General features: G+C 48.7%; 1 protein-coding gene across 2 annotated transcripts in view; it reads right to left on the bottom strand.

Moving 5' to 3' along the window:
* ARRB1 (arrestin beta 1) overlaps positions 1-17,976 on the bottom strand; it is a 74,600-nt gene extending 56,624 nt beyond the window's left edge. The window contains exon 1 of one of the 2 annotated variants that reach the window (XM_087895716.1): positions 17,140-17,976. In XM_087895716.1, the coding sequence (XP_087751842.1) occupies positions 17,140-17,159 (20 nt within the window). In that variant the 5' untranslated portion in view covers positions 17,160-17,976. The remainder of the gene's footprint in view (positions 1-17,139) is intronic. The other variant, XM_087895715.1, reaches the window with a different exon arrangement.

Raw genomic sequence — 17,976 nt, 5'->3', positions numbered from 1 at the left:
GGCGCCCTGCAAAAAACTACCCAGGTTTTTTGTACATAGGCAAAAGTCTGAGATGAGCAATCAAACAAACAGAATAAATAAACGGACCGGACGGACACAAGAGTTCAGTGGGTCGTGAGAACTCAGTTCCTTCCTTTGCAAATGCTGGTTTTTGGATTAAAACAGATTTAAGCAAAGGTTCCGTTAGGAATGGCAAAATGGCTGAGGGTTGTCAGTGCTTGCGTTATTTGCAAACAAGGCAGCAATTTCTAAATAATGCCAAACAACAACAACAACAAACAAACAAAGATAATTCCTTCTGCTTTCTCGCCGACTTCCTGTTCTGACTTTGGTCATTTTCCAGATCTGGGAGCCCAGCTGGAATTACACACACACACACACACACACACACAAACTGAAGTATTTGTTTGCTTGTTATATCTTCATGGAGGCAAACAATGCTTGGAAGTTCAGTGAGAAAAAAATTGACATGGCTTGCAACAGAGGTCTTCAAACTTTGCAGCTTCAAGACTCGTGGACTTCAAATCCCAGAATTCTCCAGCCAGCTATGCTTGTAAGAATGGTCTGGCTGGCTGGGGCATTGTGGGAGTTGAAGTCCACTCATTCTGGCTAAGGAATTCTGGGAGTCGAAGTCCACCCATGCTGGCTGGGGAATTCTGGGAGTTGAAGTCCAGCCATTCTGGTGGGGAATTCTGGGAGTCGAAGTCCAGCCATTCTGGTGGGGAATTCTGGGAGTCGAAGTCCAGCCATGCTGGCTGGGGAATTCTGGGAGTCGAATTCCAGCCATTCTGGTGGGGAATTCTGGGAGTCGAAGTCCAGCCATTCTGGCTGTGGGATTCTGGGAGTCAAAGTCCACAAGTCTTAAAGCTGCGAAGTTTGAAGACCTCTGGCTTGCAAGAATGGTCTGTCTGTCTAGGGCATTGTGGGAGTCGAAGTTCACCCATGCTGGTTGGGGCATTGTGGGAATTGAAGTCCAGCCATGCTGGCTAAGGAATTCTGGGAGTTGAAGTCCACCCATTTTAAACCTGCTGAGAAATGTTGAAGGTACATATGCCTGCAGAGGTCTTTCGTCTGTCTGGGACACGCGTGCAGCGTTTACAGGTCAAATATAGCAGGGATGATATTTATCCCATCTAGAATGCCAGGAAATTGGGAGAGAAAACGACCCGGGCATTTGCGGGAAACCGGGATGAAGTCAGGCCGGAGTGACAGGAATTCCAGAATATGCCCCCTTTGTGCGATGACTTCACCCCGCGAAGTATCTCCGAAGGGTCTTTTTAAGGGCGGTGAAATGGGCTGAAAGCAGTGGTGGCTTATGATGATGATGATGATGATGATATTCATTTCGGCCTTTGATTTACGGAGCAGGAAAGTCTGAGCGAGGCCTCCTGGCACAATCAGATTGGATGCGAGTTATGATGCGGAGGGTAAATAAAGCAAGGAGAAAAACAGGAGGCAGGATGGAAAACAGCTGCAAGGGGACAACGCTCGGTAATCCCCCCCCCCCCGAAAAAAGAGGTTTTCACATGTTTCTCGGAAGGAGGAGGGAGGGTCAAAAGGGGGAGGAAGAGAAAAGGAGGGAGGGAGGGAGGAATGAGAGAAAAGGTCAGATGGAAGACTCTCCTTCCTTCCTTTCTCTTTCTCTCCCTTCTTTCCTTTCTATCTCTCTCTCTTCCTTCCTCTACTCCCCCCTCCTCCCTCCTTTTCTTCCTCTACTTCCTTCCTTCCTTCCTCTTTCTCTCCCTTCTTTCCTTAGTCACTCACTTCCTTCCTCTATTTCCCCTCCTTCCATCCCTCCCTCATTTCCTTCCTCTGCTTGCTCCCTTGCTCTCTCCCTTTTTTCCTCTGCTCCCTCCCTCCTCCCTCCTTTCTACCTCTCTCCCTCCCTGTCTTCCTTCCTTCCTTCCTTCCCTCTCTCACTCGCTCTCCATTCCTTCTTTCGACTCTCTCATCCTGTTCTTATCTTCCACTCTCCCTTCCTTCCTCTCCCTCCCTCCTTCCTTCTCTCTTTTCCTTCCTTCATTTCTCACTCTGTTCTTATCTTCCACCCTCCCTTCCTTTTTCTCCCTATCCCTCTCCCTCGTCCCTCCCTCTCTTCCCTCCCTCACTCTCCATTCCTCCCTCCTTCCTTCCTTCTTTTCCTTCCTTCCTTTCTCTCTCACCCTGTTCTTATCTCCCACCCTCCCTTCCTTTTTCTCCCTCCCACTCTCCCTCCTTCCTTCCTTCCTCTCTCCATCTTTCCCTTCCTCCCTCCCTCCCTTTCTCCCGCTCTCCTTCCCTCTTTTCCTTCCTTCCTTCGTTTCTCACCCTGTTCTTATCTTCCATCCTCTCTTCCTTTTCTTCCCCCCTCCTTCCCTTCCTTCCTCCCTCCCTTCCTCTCTCCCTCCCTCTTTCTCTCTCCCTCTCTCCCTCCCTCTCTCCCTCCCTCTCTCTCTCCTTTCCTTTCTTCCTCCCTCCCTCCCTCTCTCCCTCCCTCTTTCTCTCTCCCTCCCTCTCTCCCTCCTTCCCTTCCTTCCTCCCTCCCTTCCTCTCTCCCTCCTTCCCTCTCTTCCTCTCTCCCTCCCCACCTATCTTTGCAGTCCCCCCCCCCCTTCCTGGGCTTTGCAAAAAGCTGTCCTTCCCCAGAAAACCTCCCATGGAAAACTGGCCAATTATCCCAAATTGTTTGTACAAAATAAACCTATGCAAATTGTTTGGCACACTTGATGTTCCCAGAGGCTCAACTGGGCCCTTTCCAGCGGCCTTTTGTTCAGCCAACCAGCCCCAAATATATTTTCTCCAGAACTCAAGAAAAAAAGAAAGAAAAGTCTCGCCTTCCCTGGAGGCCCTGAGCAATTTTAGTTATTATTTTTGCCTCCAGAAGTTGTGGGTCCTTCATCACTGGAGGCTTTTAAGAAGGGACTGGACCACCCTTTGTCTGAAATGGTCTAGGGTCTTGAGCACGGGGAGGTTGGACTAGATGACCTCCAAGGTCCCTTCCAGCTCCCTCCCCCCCCTTCTGCACACAGGTCGTCTCCAAACCCAACACCTGCAATCCCCTCCCCTGTTTGCCATCTTGGTTTAACCCTGGTTTAGCCTTTAATCCGGGAATATCTGCAGGATGTGGCCTGAAGTGAAGATGGCGGTCGGCATTTATTATTGTATCTACTGTAAGTAAAAAGTGGAGGCTGTTATTACCTTTTATGACCTTTCTTGCCACAGTTGCTAAGTGAATCACTGCAGTTGTTCAGTTGGTCACACGGTTGTTAAGTGAATCTGCCTAAGGCGGGACTAGAACTCACCGTCTCCTGGTGATTGGCCCAAAGTCACCCAGCCGGCTTTCCCGCCTAAGGCGGGACTAGAACTCACCATCTCCTGGTAATTGGCCCAAAGGCACCCAGCCATTTTTCATGCCTAAGGTGGGACTAGCACTCTCTGTCGCCTGGTGATTGGCCCAAAGTCACCCAGCTGGCTTTCATCCCTAAGGCAGGACTAGAACTCTCTGTCGCCTGGTGATTGGCCCAAAGTCACCCAGCTGGCTTTCATCCCTAAGGCAGGACTAGAACTCTCTGTCGCCTGGTGATTGGCCCAAAGGCACCCAAATGGCTTTCATGCCTAAGGCGGGACTAGAACTCTCTGTCGCCTGGTGATTGGCCCAAAGGCACCCAAATGGCTTTCATGCCTAAGGCGGGACTAGAATTCTCTGTCACCTGGTGATTGGCCCAAAGACACCCAGATGGCTTTCATGCCTAAGGAGGAACTAGAACTCTCTGTCACCTGGTGATTGGCCCAAAGTCACCCAGCTGGCTTTCATCCCTAAGGCGGGACTAGAACTCTCTGTCACCTGGTGATTGGCCCAAAGTCACCCAGCTGGCTTTCATCCCTAAGACGGGACTAGAACTCTCTGTCACCTGGTGATTGGCCCAAAGACACCCAGATGGCTTTCATGCCTAAGGCGGGACTAGAACTCTCTGTCACCTGGTGATTGGCCCAAAGTCACCCAGCTGGCTTTCATCCCTAAGACGGGACTAGAACTCTCTGTCACCTGGTGATTGGCCCAAAGACACCCAGATGGCTTTCATGCCTAAGGAGGAACTAGAACTCTCTGTCACCTGGTGATTGGCCCAAAGTCACCCAGCCGGCTTTCATCCCTAAGACGGGACTAGAACTCTCTGTCACCTGGTGATTGGCCCAAAGACACCCAGATGGCTTTCATGCCTAAGGAGGAACTAGAACTCTCTGTCACCTGGTGATTGGCCCAAAGTCACCCAGCTGGCTTTCATCCCTAAGGCGGGACTAGAACTCTCTGTCACCTGGTGATTGGCCCAAAGTCACCCAGCTGGCTTTCATCCCTAAGACGGGACTAGAACTCTCTGTCACCTGGTGATTGGCCCAAAGTCACCCAGCCGGCTTTCATCCCTAAGACGGGACTAGACCTCCTTCCTTAGCAATGGAAATTCTGATCCCTTCTGCAGGCAGAAACTCAAGGACCGCCTGCACCTGTGGTTACAACCTGCCTTCACTTATTTTACAGGTAGTCCTCGACTTACGACCACAACTGAGCCCCAGATTTCTGTTGCTAAATGAACGTTGCCCCCGCTAACAAAACTTCCTTGCCTCAGCGGCTAAGCAACTCACGGCAGCTGACAAGTTAGTCATCTGGCCGTTAAGTGAATCCGGCTTCCCCACGGATTTTGCTCATTTAGAACGTCGTCAAAGGGGGATCACGTGACACCCCCTCCCCCGGGGACGCTGCAACCCGTCATAAATCTGAGTCAGGTTTGCCAAGACGTCTGGATTTGGACGTAAGTGTGAAAAACATCTGGATTTGGACGTGTGAAAAACAGCCCCGAAGTCCCTTTTTTTCGGGGCCGCCGTAGGTTCGAACGGTCACTCGGTGAACCGTCGTAAGCCAAGGACTGCCTGTACGTCCATTTCTGAAACTGCAGCCTGCGGAAAGCAATTTGCTCTCTAAGTGCTCTAAGGGGAAAAAGAAAGGGGGGAAATAAAAATAAAAATATAAAAGGCCAGCGTTAATCCCAGGGCTTTGTGCTCTTACAGCAAGGAGGCTGAAAGGATCCACGAGGTCAGCGAAAACGGATCCATATGTAATATAATTGTCCCGAGAGGCCAATGCTTCGGGCATTATCTGCTAAATGCTTGGCAATCCCCCCTTCCAAATATACCGCTATGGCCGAGTCCTGCTTTCCAACCGTTTGCTCTTCCTTCTCTCCGGCCTGCAAGTCTTACGACGGATCTCGTCCTAAACGCAAAGGCTTGTCAGTAAGAGGAGCCTTAAAGGGTCCTCGGGAGGGGAGATGCTCCCAGCTCCTGCAGTTCCACCGGATAGGAAGTGATCTCCGAAAGGAGGATGTTTGGGGGAAGATTGGATAGTCCTGTGCAAACAAAGAGTAGAGGGTTTCTACTCTTGGGTGAGAAAAACTAAGAGAGGCGTCCGAGGGTCTTAAGGTGTGGAAAAGAGTAATAGAAGAGGATATTTGTAGGTCAGGGTTGAATTGTGGGGTCCTTGGTTGTGAATGCTCCAACACTGGAAATTTTTAAGAAAAGGTTGGATAACCATTTGTCCGAAGTGGTGTAGAGTTTCCTGCCTGGGAAGGAGGTTGGACTAGAAGACCTCCAAGGTCCCTTCCAACTCTGTTATTCTATTCTATTCTATTCTATTCTATTCTATTCTATTCTATTCTATTCTATTCTATTCTATTCTATTCTATTCTATTCTATTCTATTCCATATTTCTGTTCTATTCTATTCTATTCTACTCTACTCTACTCTACTCTACTCTACTCTACTCTACTCTACTCTACTCTACTCTACTCTACTCTACTCTACTCTACTCTACTCTACTCTATTCTATTCTCTATTGTATTCCATATTTCTGTTCTGTTCTGTTCTGTTCTGTTCTGTTCTGTTCTGTTCTGTTCTATTCTATTCTATTCTATTCTATTCTATTCTATTCTATTCTATTCTATTCTATTCTATCCTATCCTATCCTATCCTATCCTATCCTATCCTATTCGTGCTCTCTGAGTTTGGGGTGTGTATGTGTTTGCAGACGTTTCATGACCCAGCTAGGGAACATCATCAGTACTAGGAGGGAATGGGGTTTGCGGAAGAGAGAGAGAGAGAAAGAGAGGAGGAGGAGGAGGAGGACGATGACGACGACAACAACAACAATAACAACAACTGTGGGGACTTTGCTATGCTCTGGTTATTTTTTTCAAGACATTTCATGACCCAACTAGGGAGCTGTTGTGGCCCGCCAGCTGCCAGTGGAATTGGCGGCAGACCCAGACGATGAGGAGGTTGGGGGGAGGAACTTGGGTCAGTTCTGGAGTCTGGGGAAGGCTCTGGTGGATGCTCTGCATTGGACGCAGAGATAGAAGCAGGGCCGTCCAACATTTCCCAGCCGCCGGAGACGCAGCTGCCTTTGGAGGCTGAGCTGAGTGAGGAGGAGGAAGAACAGCTGGGGCCTGTTCCAGATACACGTATGTGCAGAGCAGTTAGGAGAGGAGAACAATGGAGGACAAGGAGTCAACTCGGGAAGCAAAGCACACATAGACGTCGAATGGCCCCTCCCTGGCTGGGGAATAAATCAAAGGAAAGGGGAATGGTGGTCGTAGGAGACAACCGTTCGTATTTCTGGAGATTTTGCTCATGGTGTTTCGTGCCTCAGAGACTGCTTGCCAGAACTTAATTTGCAGCCTTTCGTATAGGAGCTCAGGGCCTTGCAATTATCGCAAGGAACTGACAAGGTCTGTTACTGCCGTTAACTCTTTGAAGGACTATTGTGGGGACTTTTTGGTGGGTGAATGCAATTAATTCACAAATAAAGAGGGTTTTTTCGTGACCGGGAGTCCGTTTCTTGCGTCTGCTAAGGCTGGGTCAGAACAGGAACATAATCAGTGCTAGAAAGGAGTGAGGTTTGTGGAAAGGAGGAAGAAGAGGGGGAGGAGGAGAAAGGGAAGGGGAAGGGGAAGAGGAAGAGGAGGAGGAGAGGTTGGTGGTGAAGGAGAAGAACGAAGGGGTTCTTGGGCTCTCTGAGCTAGTTTATTTTCTTGCAGACGTTTCATGACCCAGCTAGGGAATATCATCAGTGTCAGAAGGAAGAGGGGCTTCCTTTGAGTCCGAAAACTCGGAAGACAAAGCTTCTGGTCCAGGTGACGGACTCAGATTGGATCCTGCAATATTATTCTGGGACACATATATTCGCCTTCAGTGAATTATCTCTACAGTAACTTGCCCTGCAGCCTTTAACCGAGATAAGCAGGGATTAACCCCAGACAAACAATCTAACAGAAAACAATACCTTAATCAATGAATTAGAAAAAAGAAAACCACACCTCACCGACTCTGGCTAGACAAGCTACTGTATAGAGCAAACCCCACACTCCCCAGCACTGTTGATATTACCTAACTGGGCCACGAAACGTCTCCAAGAAAACGACCAAGCTCAGAGAGCACCAGGGAGGTCTCAGTTGGAGAGGGCTATTTGCACCATCCAGGTCAATCTTTGGTTTAAGGCAGGAACACCCCTCCCCCCACAAATATCCCTAATAGATAACAGATTAAAGAGTTGGAAGGGATCTTATAGGTCATCTAGTCCAACCCCCCACCCAAGCAGGAGACCCTACATTATTTCTGACCGATGGCAGCCCAGTCTCTTCTTGGAAGCCTCCAGGGATGAAGCTCCCACAACATCTGAAGGCAACTGCTGTTCCAAGGGGTTGATGGTTCTCACTGTCAGGAAATGTCTCCTTATTTCTAGGTTGAATCTCTCCTTGTTCAGTTTCCATCCATTATTCCTTGTCTGGCCTTCAGTTGCTTTGGAAAATAGCTTGACCCCCTTCCTCCTCTCTGGGGCAGCCCCTCAAATATTGGAAGATGTTCTCCTGTCTCCCCTGGTCCTTCTCTTCACTAGACTAGCCAGGCCCAGTTCCTGCAACCGTTCATCGTATGTTTTAGCCTCCAGTTCCTTCATCATCCTGGTTGCTCTTCTCTGCACTTTTTCTTAGAGTCTCATCATCTTTTTTATAGTGTGGTGACCAAAACGGGATGCAGGTATCTAGGCGTGGTCTTACTCAGGCTTTATAGCGTGGTATTGAGTACCTGCCTTGATCTTGATTGCATCCCTCTGTTAATGCAATTTAGGATTATTGTCGTGCCTTTTATCAGAATGCCCAGAGCCACTTTGGGTCCACTGGAAGCTCCATCAAAAACTGCTTTCATCTTCTTCTTATCCAACACTCCTGTCCCCTGTCCTGTCTCCTGGGATGAGAGAAGAGGTCCTTAACCTTCTCTGAGATGCTTTTTCAGATATCGATCGCTCTCTCTCTCACTCTCCAATATCCGCTTTCTCTCATCCCAGAAGGCAGCGCAGGGAAAAGGTGATAGGATGTCAAATTTTTGGGAGAAAAACTCACAGGGTAGCACTTGGTAGAGCCCTCGCAAAGATCTCGGAGAAGATATTCAGATATCAAAAATGGCGGAAAGCCTCTGGCCTTTTAGGATCAACCATCCACAGTTGAAGGAACCAGCGGTCAAGAAGAGATTCTCTCAGTCATCCCAGTCATGGTTGTCCCAAAAGTGTTTTTCAAAAGGCAACTGGACTTTGTTTTTCTTTGAAAACCATTTCGCTGAAGAATCTTCTTGGATGACAAACAAAATACTTTCAAAGAAAAAACCGGAATCCATTCCTCTTTTGAAAATCACCTTTGGGACAGAATATCTTAGAAAACACCTCATCCATCCATCCATCCAACCAACCAACTAGAATAACAGAGTTGGAAGGGACCTTGGAGGTCTTCTAGTCCCACCCCCTGCTTAGGCAGGAAACCCTACACCACTTCAGACAAATGGTTGTCCAATCTCTTCTTTAAAACCTCCAGCGTTGGAGCCTTCACAACTTCTGGAGGCAAGTTGTTCCACTGGTTAATTGTTCTCACTGTCAGGAAATTTCTCCTTAGTTCTAAGTTGCTTCTCTCCTTGATCAATTTCCACCTGTTGCTTCTTCTCCTGCCTTCAGGTGTTTTGGAGAATAGCTTGACTCCCTCTTCTTTGGGGCAGCCCTTGGAAGACTGCTATCATGTCTCCCCTGGTCCTTCTTTGCATTAAAGTAGACATACCCAGTTCCTGCAACCGTTCTTCATATGTCTCAGCCTCCAGTCTTCTAATCCTCTTTGTTGCTCTTCTCTGCACTTTTTCTAGAGTCTCCACATCTTTTTTACATCATGGCCACCAAAACTGAATGCAATATTCCAAGTGTGGCCTTACCAAGGCATAAAGTGGTATTAACACTTCACCTGATCTTGATTCTCTCCCTCTGTTTATGCAGCCTAGAACTGTGTTGGCTTTTTTGGCAGCTGCTGCACATGGCTGGCTCATATTTAAATGATTATCCACTAGGATTACAAGATCCCTCTCATAGTTACTACTATTGAGCGAAGTACCACCTATACTGTACCTGTGCATTTGGTTTTTCTTCCCTAAATGTAGAACCTTACTTACCGACTGTAAGTGTCTCTTCAGACTATATTTCTAGTGTCTCTATAGACTACATTTCCCTAATCCTCTTCACTGTCCCAATCTTCCTCAGTTCTACAGGTAGTCCTCAATGTATGACCACAACTGAGTGCAACATTTCTGTTGCTAAGTGAAACAACGATTAAGTGAATTTTGCTCCATGTTGCAACCGTTTCTACCACAGTTGGAAGGTCGCAAAAGGGAACACTACAACCGTCATAAATACAAGCCAGTTGCCAAGCATTTGAATTTTGATCTCGTGGCTGTCGAGATGCTGCAACGGTCATAAGTGTGAAAAATGGTCGTAAGTCACTTCTTTTCAGTGCCATTGTGATGTTGAATCAGGGGTGAAATCCAGCAGGTTCTGACAGGTTCTGGAGAACCGGTAGCAGAAATTTTGAGTAGTTCAGAGAACCAGCAAATGCCACCTCTGGCTGGCCCCAGAGTGGGGTGGGAATGGAGATTTTGCAGTATCCTTCTCCCAGGAGTGGGGAGGGAATGGAGATTTTGCAGTATCCTTCCCCTGGAGTGGGGAGGGAATGGGGGTTTTGCAGTATCCTTCTCCCAGGAGTGGGGAGGGAATGGAGATTTTGCAGTATCCTTCCCCTGCCACGCCCACCAAGCCACGCCCACCAAGCCACACCTCGCCCAACAAGCCACGCCCACAGAACCGGTAGTAAAAAAAAAATGGATTTCACCACTGCGTTGAATGGTCACTAAACAAACCGTTGTAAATCTCCAACACTGGAGGAGTTTTTAAGAAGAGTTTTTGTCTGAAATATTACAGGGTTTCCTGCTTGACTGAGGGTTGGACTAGAAGACCTCTCAAGTCCCTTCCAACTCTGTTATTCTGCAATTCTTCTATATAGCTGAATTATGATTCTCCAATTTGACGAGAATTCTCTCTCATTCGACCGACTATCGACAAGTATTCTTTTGAGTCTCATTTTTGGGCATCCCTTGATTCAACAATCAAATCATTCAGCTCAGTCATCTAAGTGATTTTAAAAAGTGATGGTTACAATCAAGATATATTATGTCTATGAAGCATTCCTGCAATCTCTTAAAGCAGAAGTCTTCAAACTTGGCAGCTTTAAGACTTGTGGACTTCAACTCCCAGAATTCTCCAGCCAGCTATGCTGGCTGGAGAATTCTGGGAGTTGAAGTCCACAAGTCTTAAAGCTGCCAAGTTTGAAGACTTCTGTCTTAAGGGAATGACCGGATCAAAAGAAAAAAAGAAAAAGAAAAGAGAGATAAATGTTACTCTGGCAAGAATTCTTCCTTGACAAATCTATACCAACTTCTGGTAATTCTCACCCTGTTTTCCAAGTGCTTAGAAATTAATCTCTGGAGGATCCATATCAACAAAGGAGAATATTTGTAGCTCAGAGTTGAAATGAGATGATGAGGATTTTAGATTTTTCCCGGTATTAATGTCGGACTCCTCCGGTCTGCAGCTTGTTGAATCTTCTTTTTTTCGCCTCCTTCAAAATAGGGACCTGGCCTGCCTTACGGTCATCTGGCAGAGCCCCAATTCTCTGCAATTGCTCAAAGAGGAGAGACATTTCCCAAATGACCCAAATTTTTCCTCCGTTTTCCGGATGAGATTTAAACTCATTCAGATGAAAGGTGTTTTCTGACTAGATTTTGGGCCCTCTTCAAGCTGCAGAACTTATTCCTTCTTCCTGCTCTCCAAAGAAGAATATAACATAACACAGGGGTTCTTAAACTTGGCAGCTTGGAGATACGTGGACTTCAACTCCCAGAATTCCCCAGCCAGAATGTTTTAAGACGGATGGACTTCAACTCCCAGAATTCCCCAGCCAGAATGTTTTAAGATGGGTGGACTTCAACTCCCAGAATTCCCCAGCATGTATGTTTTAAGATGGATGGATTTCAACTCCCAGAATTCCCCAGCCAGAATGTTTTAAGATAGGTGGACTTCAACTCCCAGAATTCCCCAGCCAGAATGTTTTAAGACGGATGGACTTCAACTCCCAGAATTCCCCAGCCAGAATGTTTTAAGATGGGTGGACTTCAACTCCCAGAATTCCCCAGCCAGAATGTTTTAAGATGGGTGGACTTCAACTCCCAGAATTCCCCAGCCAGAATGTTTTAAGATGGGTGGACTTCAACTCCCAGAATTCCCCAGCCAGAATGTTTTAAGATGGGTGGACTTCAACTCCCAGAATTCCCCAGCCAGAATGTTTTAAGATGGGTGGACTTCAACTCCCAGAATTCCCCAGCCAGAATGTTTTAAGATAGGTGGATTTCAACTCCCAGAATTCCCCAGCCAGAATGTTTTAAGACGGATGGACTTCAACTCCCAGAATTCCCCAGCCAGAATGTTTTAAGACGGATGGACTTCAACTCCCAGAATTCCCCAGCCAGAATGTTTTAAGACGGATGGACTTCAACTCCCAGAATTCCCCAGCCAGAATGTTTTAAGATGGGTGGACTTCAACTCCCAGAATTCCCCAGCCAGAATGTTTTAAGACGGATGGACTTCAACTCCCAGAATTCCCCAGCCAGAATGTTTTAAGACGGATGGACTTCAACTCCCAGAATTCCCCAGCCAGAATGTTTTAAGACGGATGGACTTCAACTCCCAGAATTCCCCAGCCAGAATGTTTTAAGACGGATGGACTTCAACTCCCAGAATTCCCCAGCCAGAATGTTTTAAGATAGGTGGATTTCAACTCCCAGAATTCCCCAGCCAGAATGTTTTAAGACGGATGGACTTCAACTCCCAGAATTCCCCAGCCAGAATGTTTTAAGACGGATGGACTTCAACTCCCAGAATTCCCCAGCCAGAATGTTTTAAGACGGATGGACTTCAACTCCCAGAATTCCCCAGCCAGAATGTTTTAAGACGGATGGACTTCAACTCCCAGAATTCCCCAGCCAGAATGTTTTAAGATGGGTGGACTTCAACTCCCAGAATTCCCCAGCCAGAATGTTTTAAGATGGATGGACTTCAACTCCCAGAATTCCCTCGACTTACGACCACAGTTGAGCCCAACAGTTACATTGCTAAGAGAGGCAGGTCCCATTTTACAACCTTCCTTGCTGCAATTGTTAAGTGAATCCCTGGAGCTGTTAAGTTAGGAACAGGCTTGTTCAGTGACTCTCACTTCCCTGTTGACTTCACTTGTCAGGGGATCCCATAACCGTCATGAGGACATGCCTCTTGCCAAGCATCGGAATTTGGATCCCGTGGTCATGGGGAAGGAATGCTGCAATGGCCATCAGTGTGAAAAACAGTCATACCTTTTCAGTGTTGTCGCAACTTCGAATGGTCACTAAATGAATAGTTGTAAGCCAAGAACCACCCATATGGCTTCCTTCCTTCCTTCCTTCCTTCCTTCCTTCCTTCCTTCCTTCCCTCCTTCCTTCCTTTCTTTCCTTCCTTCCTTCTTTTCCCCATTTTTTCTTTCTCCCTTTGTACCTTTCTCCATCTCCCTTCCTTCCTTTCCTTCCTTCCTTCTGTACTTCCTTTCTTCTTTCCTTCCTTCTTTCCCCCAGTTTTTTCTTTCTCCCTTTGTACCTTTTTCCATCTCCCTTCCTTCCTTCCTGCCTTCCTTTCTTCCTTCCTTCCTTCCTTCCTTCCTTCCTTCCTTCCTTCCTTCCTTCCTTCCTTCCTTCCTTCCTTCTTTCCCCCAGGTTTTTCTTTCTCCTTTTGTACCTTTCTCCATCTTCCTTCCTTCCTTCCTTCCTTCCTTCCTTCCTTCCTTCCTTCCTTCCTTCCTTTCCTTCCTTCCTTCCTTCTTTCCCCCAGATTTTTCTTTCTCCCTTTGTATCTTTCTCCATCTCCCTTCCTTCCTTCCTTCCTTCCTTCCTTCCTTCCTTCCTTCCTTCCTTCCTTCCTTCTTTCCCCCAGATTTTTCTTTCTCCCTTTGTATCTTTCTCCATCTCCCTTCCTTCCTTCCTTCCTTCCTTCCTTCCTTCCTTCCTTCCTTCCGTCCTTCCTTCCTTCTTTCCCCCAGTTTTTTCTTTCTCCCTTTGTACCTTTCTCCATCTTCCTTCCTTCCTTCCTTCCTTCCTTTCCTTCCTTCCTTCCTTCCTTCCTTCCTTCCTTCCTTCCTTTCCTTCCTTCCTTTCCTTCCTTCCTTCCGTCCTTCCTTCTTTCCCCCAGGTTTTTCTTTCTCCTTTTGTACCTTTCTCTATCTTCCTTCCTTCCTTCCTTTCCTTCCGTCCTTCCCTCTCCCCCAGTTTTTTCTTTCTCCCTTTGTACCTTTCTCCATCTTCCTCCCTCCCTCCCTCCCTCCCTCTTCCCCTTCCTTCTTTCTTCCTCCCTCCCTTCCTCCACAACCTTTCCCTGGGTCTCGCGGCCTGCTTTGCATGGGATGCTCCTTGAGATCAATGTCTCTTTGACCCAGATCAGACAGAAGGAAACAAGAGAGGGGCCAAACTCCAGAACATGAAATGGATGCTCAGGAAAGGATGACGATGATGATGATGATGATGATGATGTACATCACAGTGGCTCAGGAAGCCACAGATGGGGGAAGGTGAGCAGCGTCTCTCTTGGCCTCCTCCAGCCGGCCTCTGACCAGGGAGAAGAGCAGGAGGGGCTCTTACGGCCAGCCCGTCTGGCTCCCCTTTGGCTCCCCTTTGGGTGCAAGCAGGGCTTAAAAGGGGGTCTGCCAGAGACTCGGGACCCTCCTCTTCCCCTGCCTTAGATGGTTTTTCTCAGCCTTGGTTGGAAGGGAGGGAGGGAGGGAGGAAGGAAGGAGAGAAAGAAATAAGGGGATAGATAAACAGGTGGATAGATGGGTGAATCGACAGACAAATATACAGATGAGGAAAAGAAAAAGGAAGACGAAAGAGAGACAAAGGAAAGAAATTGAGAGAAAGAGAAAAGAAGGAAGGAAGGAAACAGGGAGGGAGGGAAGGAGGAAGGGATGAGAGAAAGAAATAAGAGGATAGATGAATAGGTGGATTGATGGGTGAACAGACAGACACAGATAGACTGATATACAGATGAGAAAGAGAAAAAGAAGATGAAAGAGAGACAAAAAAAAGAAGAAAGAAATGGAGAAAGAAAGAAAAGAAGGAAGGAAGGAAACAGAGAGAGGGGGAAGGAGGGAGGAGAGAGAGAAGGAAGGAAGGAAGGAGAAAGGGGGAGGCAAGGAAGGAAAGAAAGAAAGGAGGAAAGGAAGGATAAATGGAGAGAAGGAAATAAAGAACAGAAGGAGGGGGGAAGGAAGGAAAGAGAGGGAGAAGGAACGAAAGGAAAGAAGGAGGGAAGGAGAAGGGGAGAGGGAGGGATGGAAAGAAGGGAAGGAAGGAAGGTAGCCGAAACGGAGAGGGAGGGAAATTCTCCTGGACACTAACTGGACCCCGGTGCTCGTTTAAGCACGTTTATTGTGGTGTTGTTGAGGGAGACATGACAAACCGTCTCAACCCTCTACCCAGATAATGAGCCACGCAACCACGTTTTCTCCACAGGGAGCCCCACAAAACGAGGCCTCTGCTTCCTAGCACCCCAGGCGGGTCAGGGTGAGGATTTGAAGAGCCAACACCTATCTGGGGGACGTCCCATTGGGGACCCCCTAATTTAACCTTGCTACACAACGACAACTCCAGCACAACACTTTGCTAGAGACCAAAAGAATTCGACCTTTTGCAAAAACCTCCCTTGGCAAAATCAGATCCGTCCGTGTGCAAAGTCTTCCCACCCGCTGATTTCTCAAGGCAATCTCCCCTGCAGATATTTGCACGCGCTCTGAACCTCTGAGCACGATTTGAACGCAGGATCCGCTCCTTCGGTCGAGCCCCGGTTCACTCATCCTTCCCTAGCCCCGACACACCAAACGAAAACATTCGCGGGTGGGGAAGGGGCAAGGGAATCCCTACAAATCATGACAAAACAACACCCGTTTGCATCATTCGCACAACAACAACACTTCCCCACCCCCACCCCGATTAGGGGTGCCGTTATAGTTTTTACACAACCGGGGGTGGGTGGGGGGTTAGACTAGATGACCTCTGGGATCCCTTCCACGATTCTAAGAGGCTGCAATCCCAGACTTAGCATACTCTCACCTTGCAAATTGTTAATTCTGTGTGTCTTGTTTGTTTGTTCGTTTGTTTAAAAAAGCCAAAATGCAAGAATTGGTCACGATTATGTTATAAGACAATGAGGACTAGGAACCTGGTTTGGTTATTTGGGGATTTTCCTGCTTTCTTAGGTCAATTAGCACTATTTTTCATCAGATGTGGTTTCTCTCCATCCTCTCAATAATCTCTACAACATATTAGCCCAACGTTTCCCATCCATGGATGTTTTAAGATGGATGGACTTCAATTCCCAGAATTCCCCTAGCTGGAGAATTCTGGGAGTTGAAGTCCACCCATCTTAAAACAGCCGAAAGTTGAGAAACACGGCATTATCAAATCAGATTTATGGAATTGCAGAAATCCAGGCCCCGAGTTAAAACACATCAGATTAACCATCAATCTCTGTTAAACTGGGTTAACGGCATCCTGTAAAAGCAATACGGTGGATTTATGACAGGAGACATTTGGCCACTCCCACAGCCTGGCCTACCTCGCCGTGTTGTTGTAGGAAAGGGCAGGATAGAGCCCATTTTAATAAATAAGTAAATAAAGATATTACCACCAGCAAACACCCCACAAAAGAAACCAGGGGCTCCATGGCTTTGTGGGCCTCCACCTGTACGGAAACTACAGTTCCCAGCATCCCCTACCCGTCTTGCCGGGGAAAGGAGATGGGATCACGCAACCCATCCTCCCACCTCCTTCTTCGGGGCTTCTGAGCAGCCTTGGCCAAGCGTGCCCTTCCCCTCCCAATTTTGCAGGAAAAGACCCTCCACGCTGCAGCTTTGCCTCTGCTATTCGGTGCTGCTAGTCCTCAGCAACATCTGGTAAAGTGCCTCTGAATGTGGAGGCTCCATTTCACAAGGAGGAAAAAGGCGCTTCCGGGGGGGAAAAAAAAACCCCATACAGCACAGAAGGATGGAATGGGGGGCATTGAGTATCTCCCCCTCCCAATTTTAATTTTTTTATTTAGCTGGGGGGGGGGGGAAATCAGAAATGCCCTCCCCATTTTGGGCAGAATTGGCTAACCTGGATATATTTTTTGAAGCGTTGGCACAAGGAGTTCCAGGTTAGATGCCACCATGGGGGAGGGGGGGTCCCCTCCCTAAAAGGGGGGTGGGGGTGGAGTCACTAAATGGGGGTACTCCCTCCCCCTCCCCAACCCCCTCCTCCTTTTTCTCTTCCCTTTTCAGCACCGGCGCTGTCCCCTCTTCCCAACCAGACTGCGGAAATTCACACGACCGCAAAAGCCTTCGGGGGCAGGAAACCCCCCGCGAGCCCCCCCCACCGCCCCTCAAACACGTATCTATCCCCAGGGCCCCTTCCCACGTTACGCATCGTCCCCCTCCCCAATTCCATGAGACCCCTAGATATAAGACTCTCCACCCACCCCCCCAAAAATAATCCCGGATGGCCCAGGGAAGGGTCGCCAGAAGGCCCACGGGTCGTGGGAACGGCCCGACACGCGTCCAGCCCCGCTGAGGCTTGGAAGGCCCCTCTGTCCCCCCGCGCGTCCCCCAGGAGCCCGGCTCGCTCTCCAACCCTGCGCCCGCTGACCTGGTGCCTTTGTCGCCCATGGTCGCGGCCCCTCGCTCGGGCCGGACGCCGGGCAGAAGCGGGGAATGTTGCCCGGCCGCAGGAACGGCACGAGAAGGGCGAGGATCCGTCGGGGTGGCTCGGAGCGTTTCCCGGCTGCGGAGCCGCTGATGCTGCCCCGGCCGTCCGTCCGTCCGTCCGCCCGCTTCCCCCGGAGAGGCTGCCGCTGCCCGCCGGTGCCTTCCGACGCTCTCCGGCCGACGCCTGCGGGGCTCCGGGCTGCTCGGTCCGCGGTGCAGAGCTGAACGCTGCAGCTGAGGCTGCTACGCTGCCTCCTCCTCCTCCTCCTCCTCCTTTTTCCTCCTCCTCCTTTTTCTCCTCCTCCTCCTTTTCCTCCACCTCCTTTTTCTCCTTCTCCTTTTTCTACACCTCCTTCTTTTCCTCCTTTTTCTCCACCTCCTCTTTTTCCTCCTCCTTTTTCTCCTTTTCCTCCTCCTCCGTTTCCTCCTCCTCCTTCTTTTTCTCCTTTTTCTCCTCCTCCTTTTTCTCCGTCTTTTTCTACACCTCCTCCTCCTCCTTCTTTTCCTCCTTTTTCTCCCCCTCCTCTTTTTCCTCCTTTTTCTCCTTTTTCTCTTCCTCCTCCTCCTCCTTCTTTTTCTCCTTTTTCTCCTTCTCCTCCTCCTTTTTCTCCTCCTCTTCCTCCTCCTCCTTCTTTTTCTCCTCCTCCTCTTCCTCCTCCTCCTTTCCCTCCTTCTCCTTTCCCCCCTCCTCTAGCCGCCGCGTCACGCCCGAGAGAGCAAGCAGCCCCTCTCCTGCACTCGCCGCGTTCACACGACGCCAGGCTGCCGCCCCTGCATC

This window comes from Pantherophis guttatus, chromosome 5, assembly GCF_059756535.1.
Source record: "Pantherophis guttatus breed Tessera chromosome 5, ASM5975653v1, whole genome shotgun sequence".
Taxonomy (NCBI): Eukaryota; Metazoa; Chordata; class Lepidosauria; order Squamata; family Colubridae; genus Pantherophis; species Pantherophis guttatus.
This window is presented reverse-complemented; position numbering and strand designations above follow the sequence as displayed.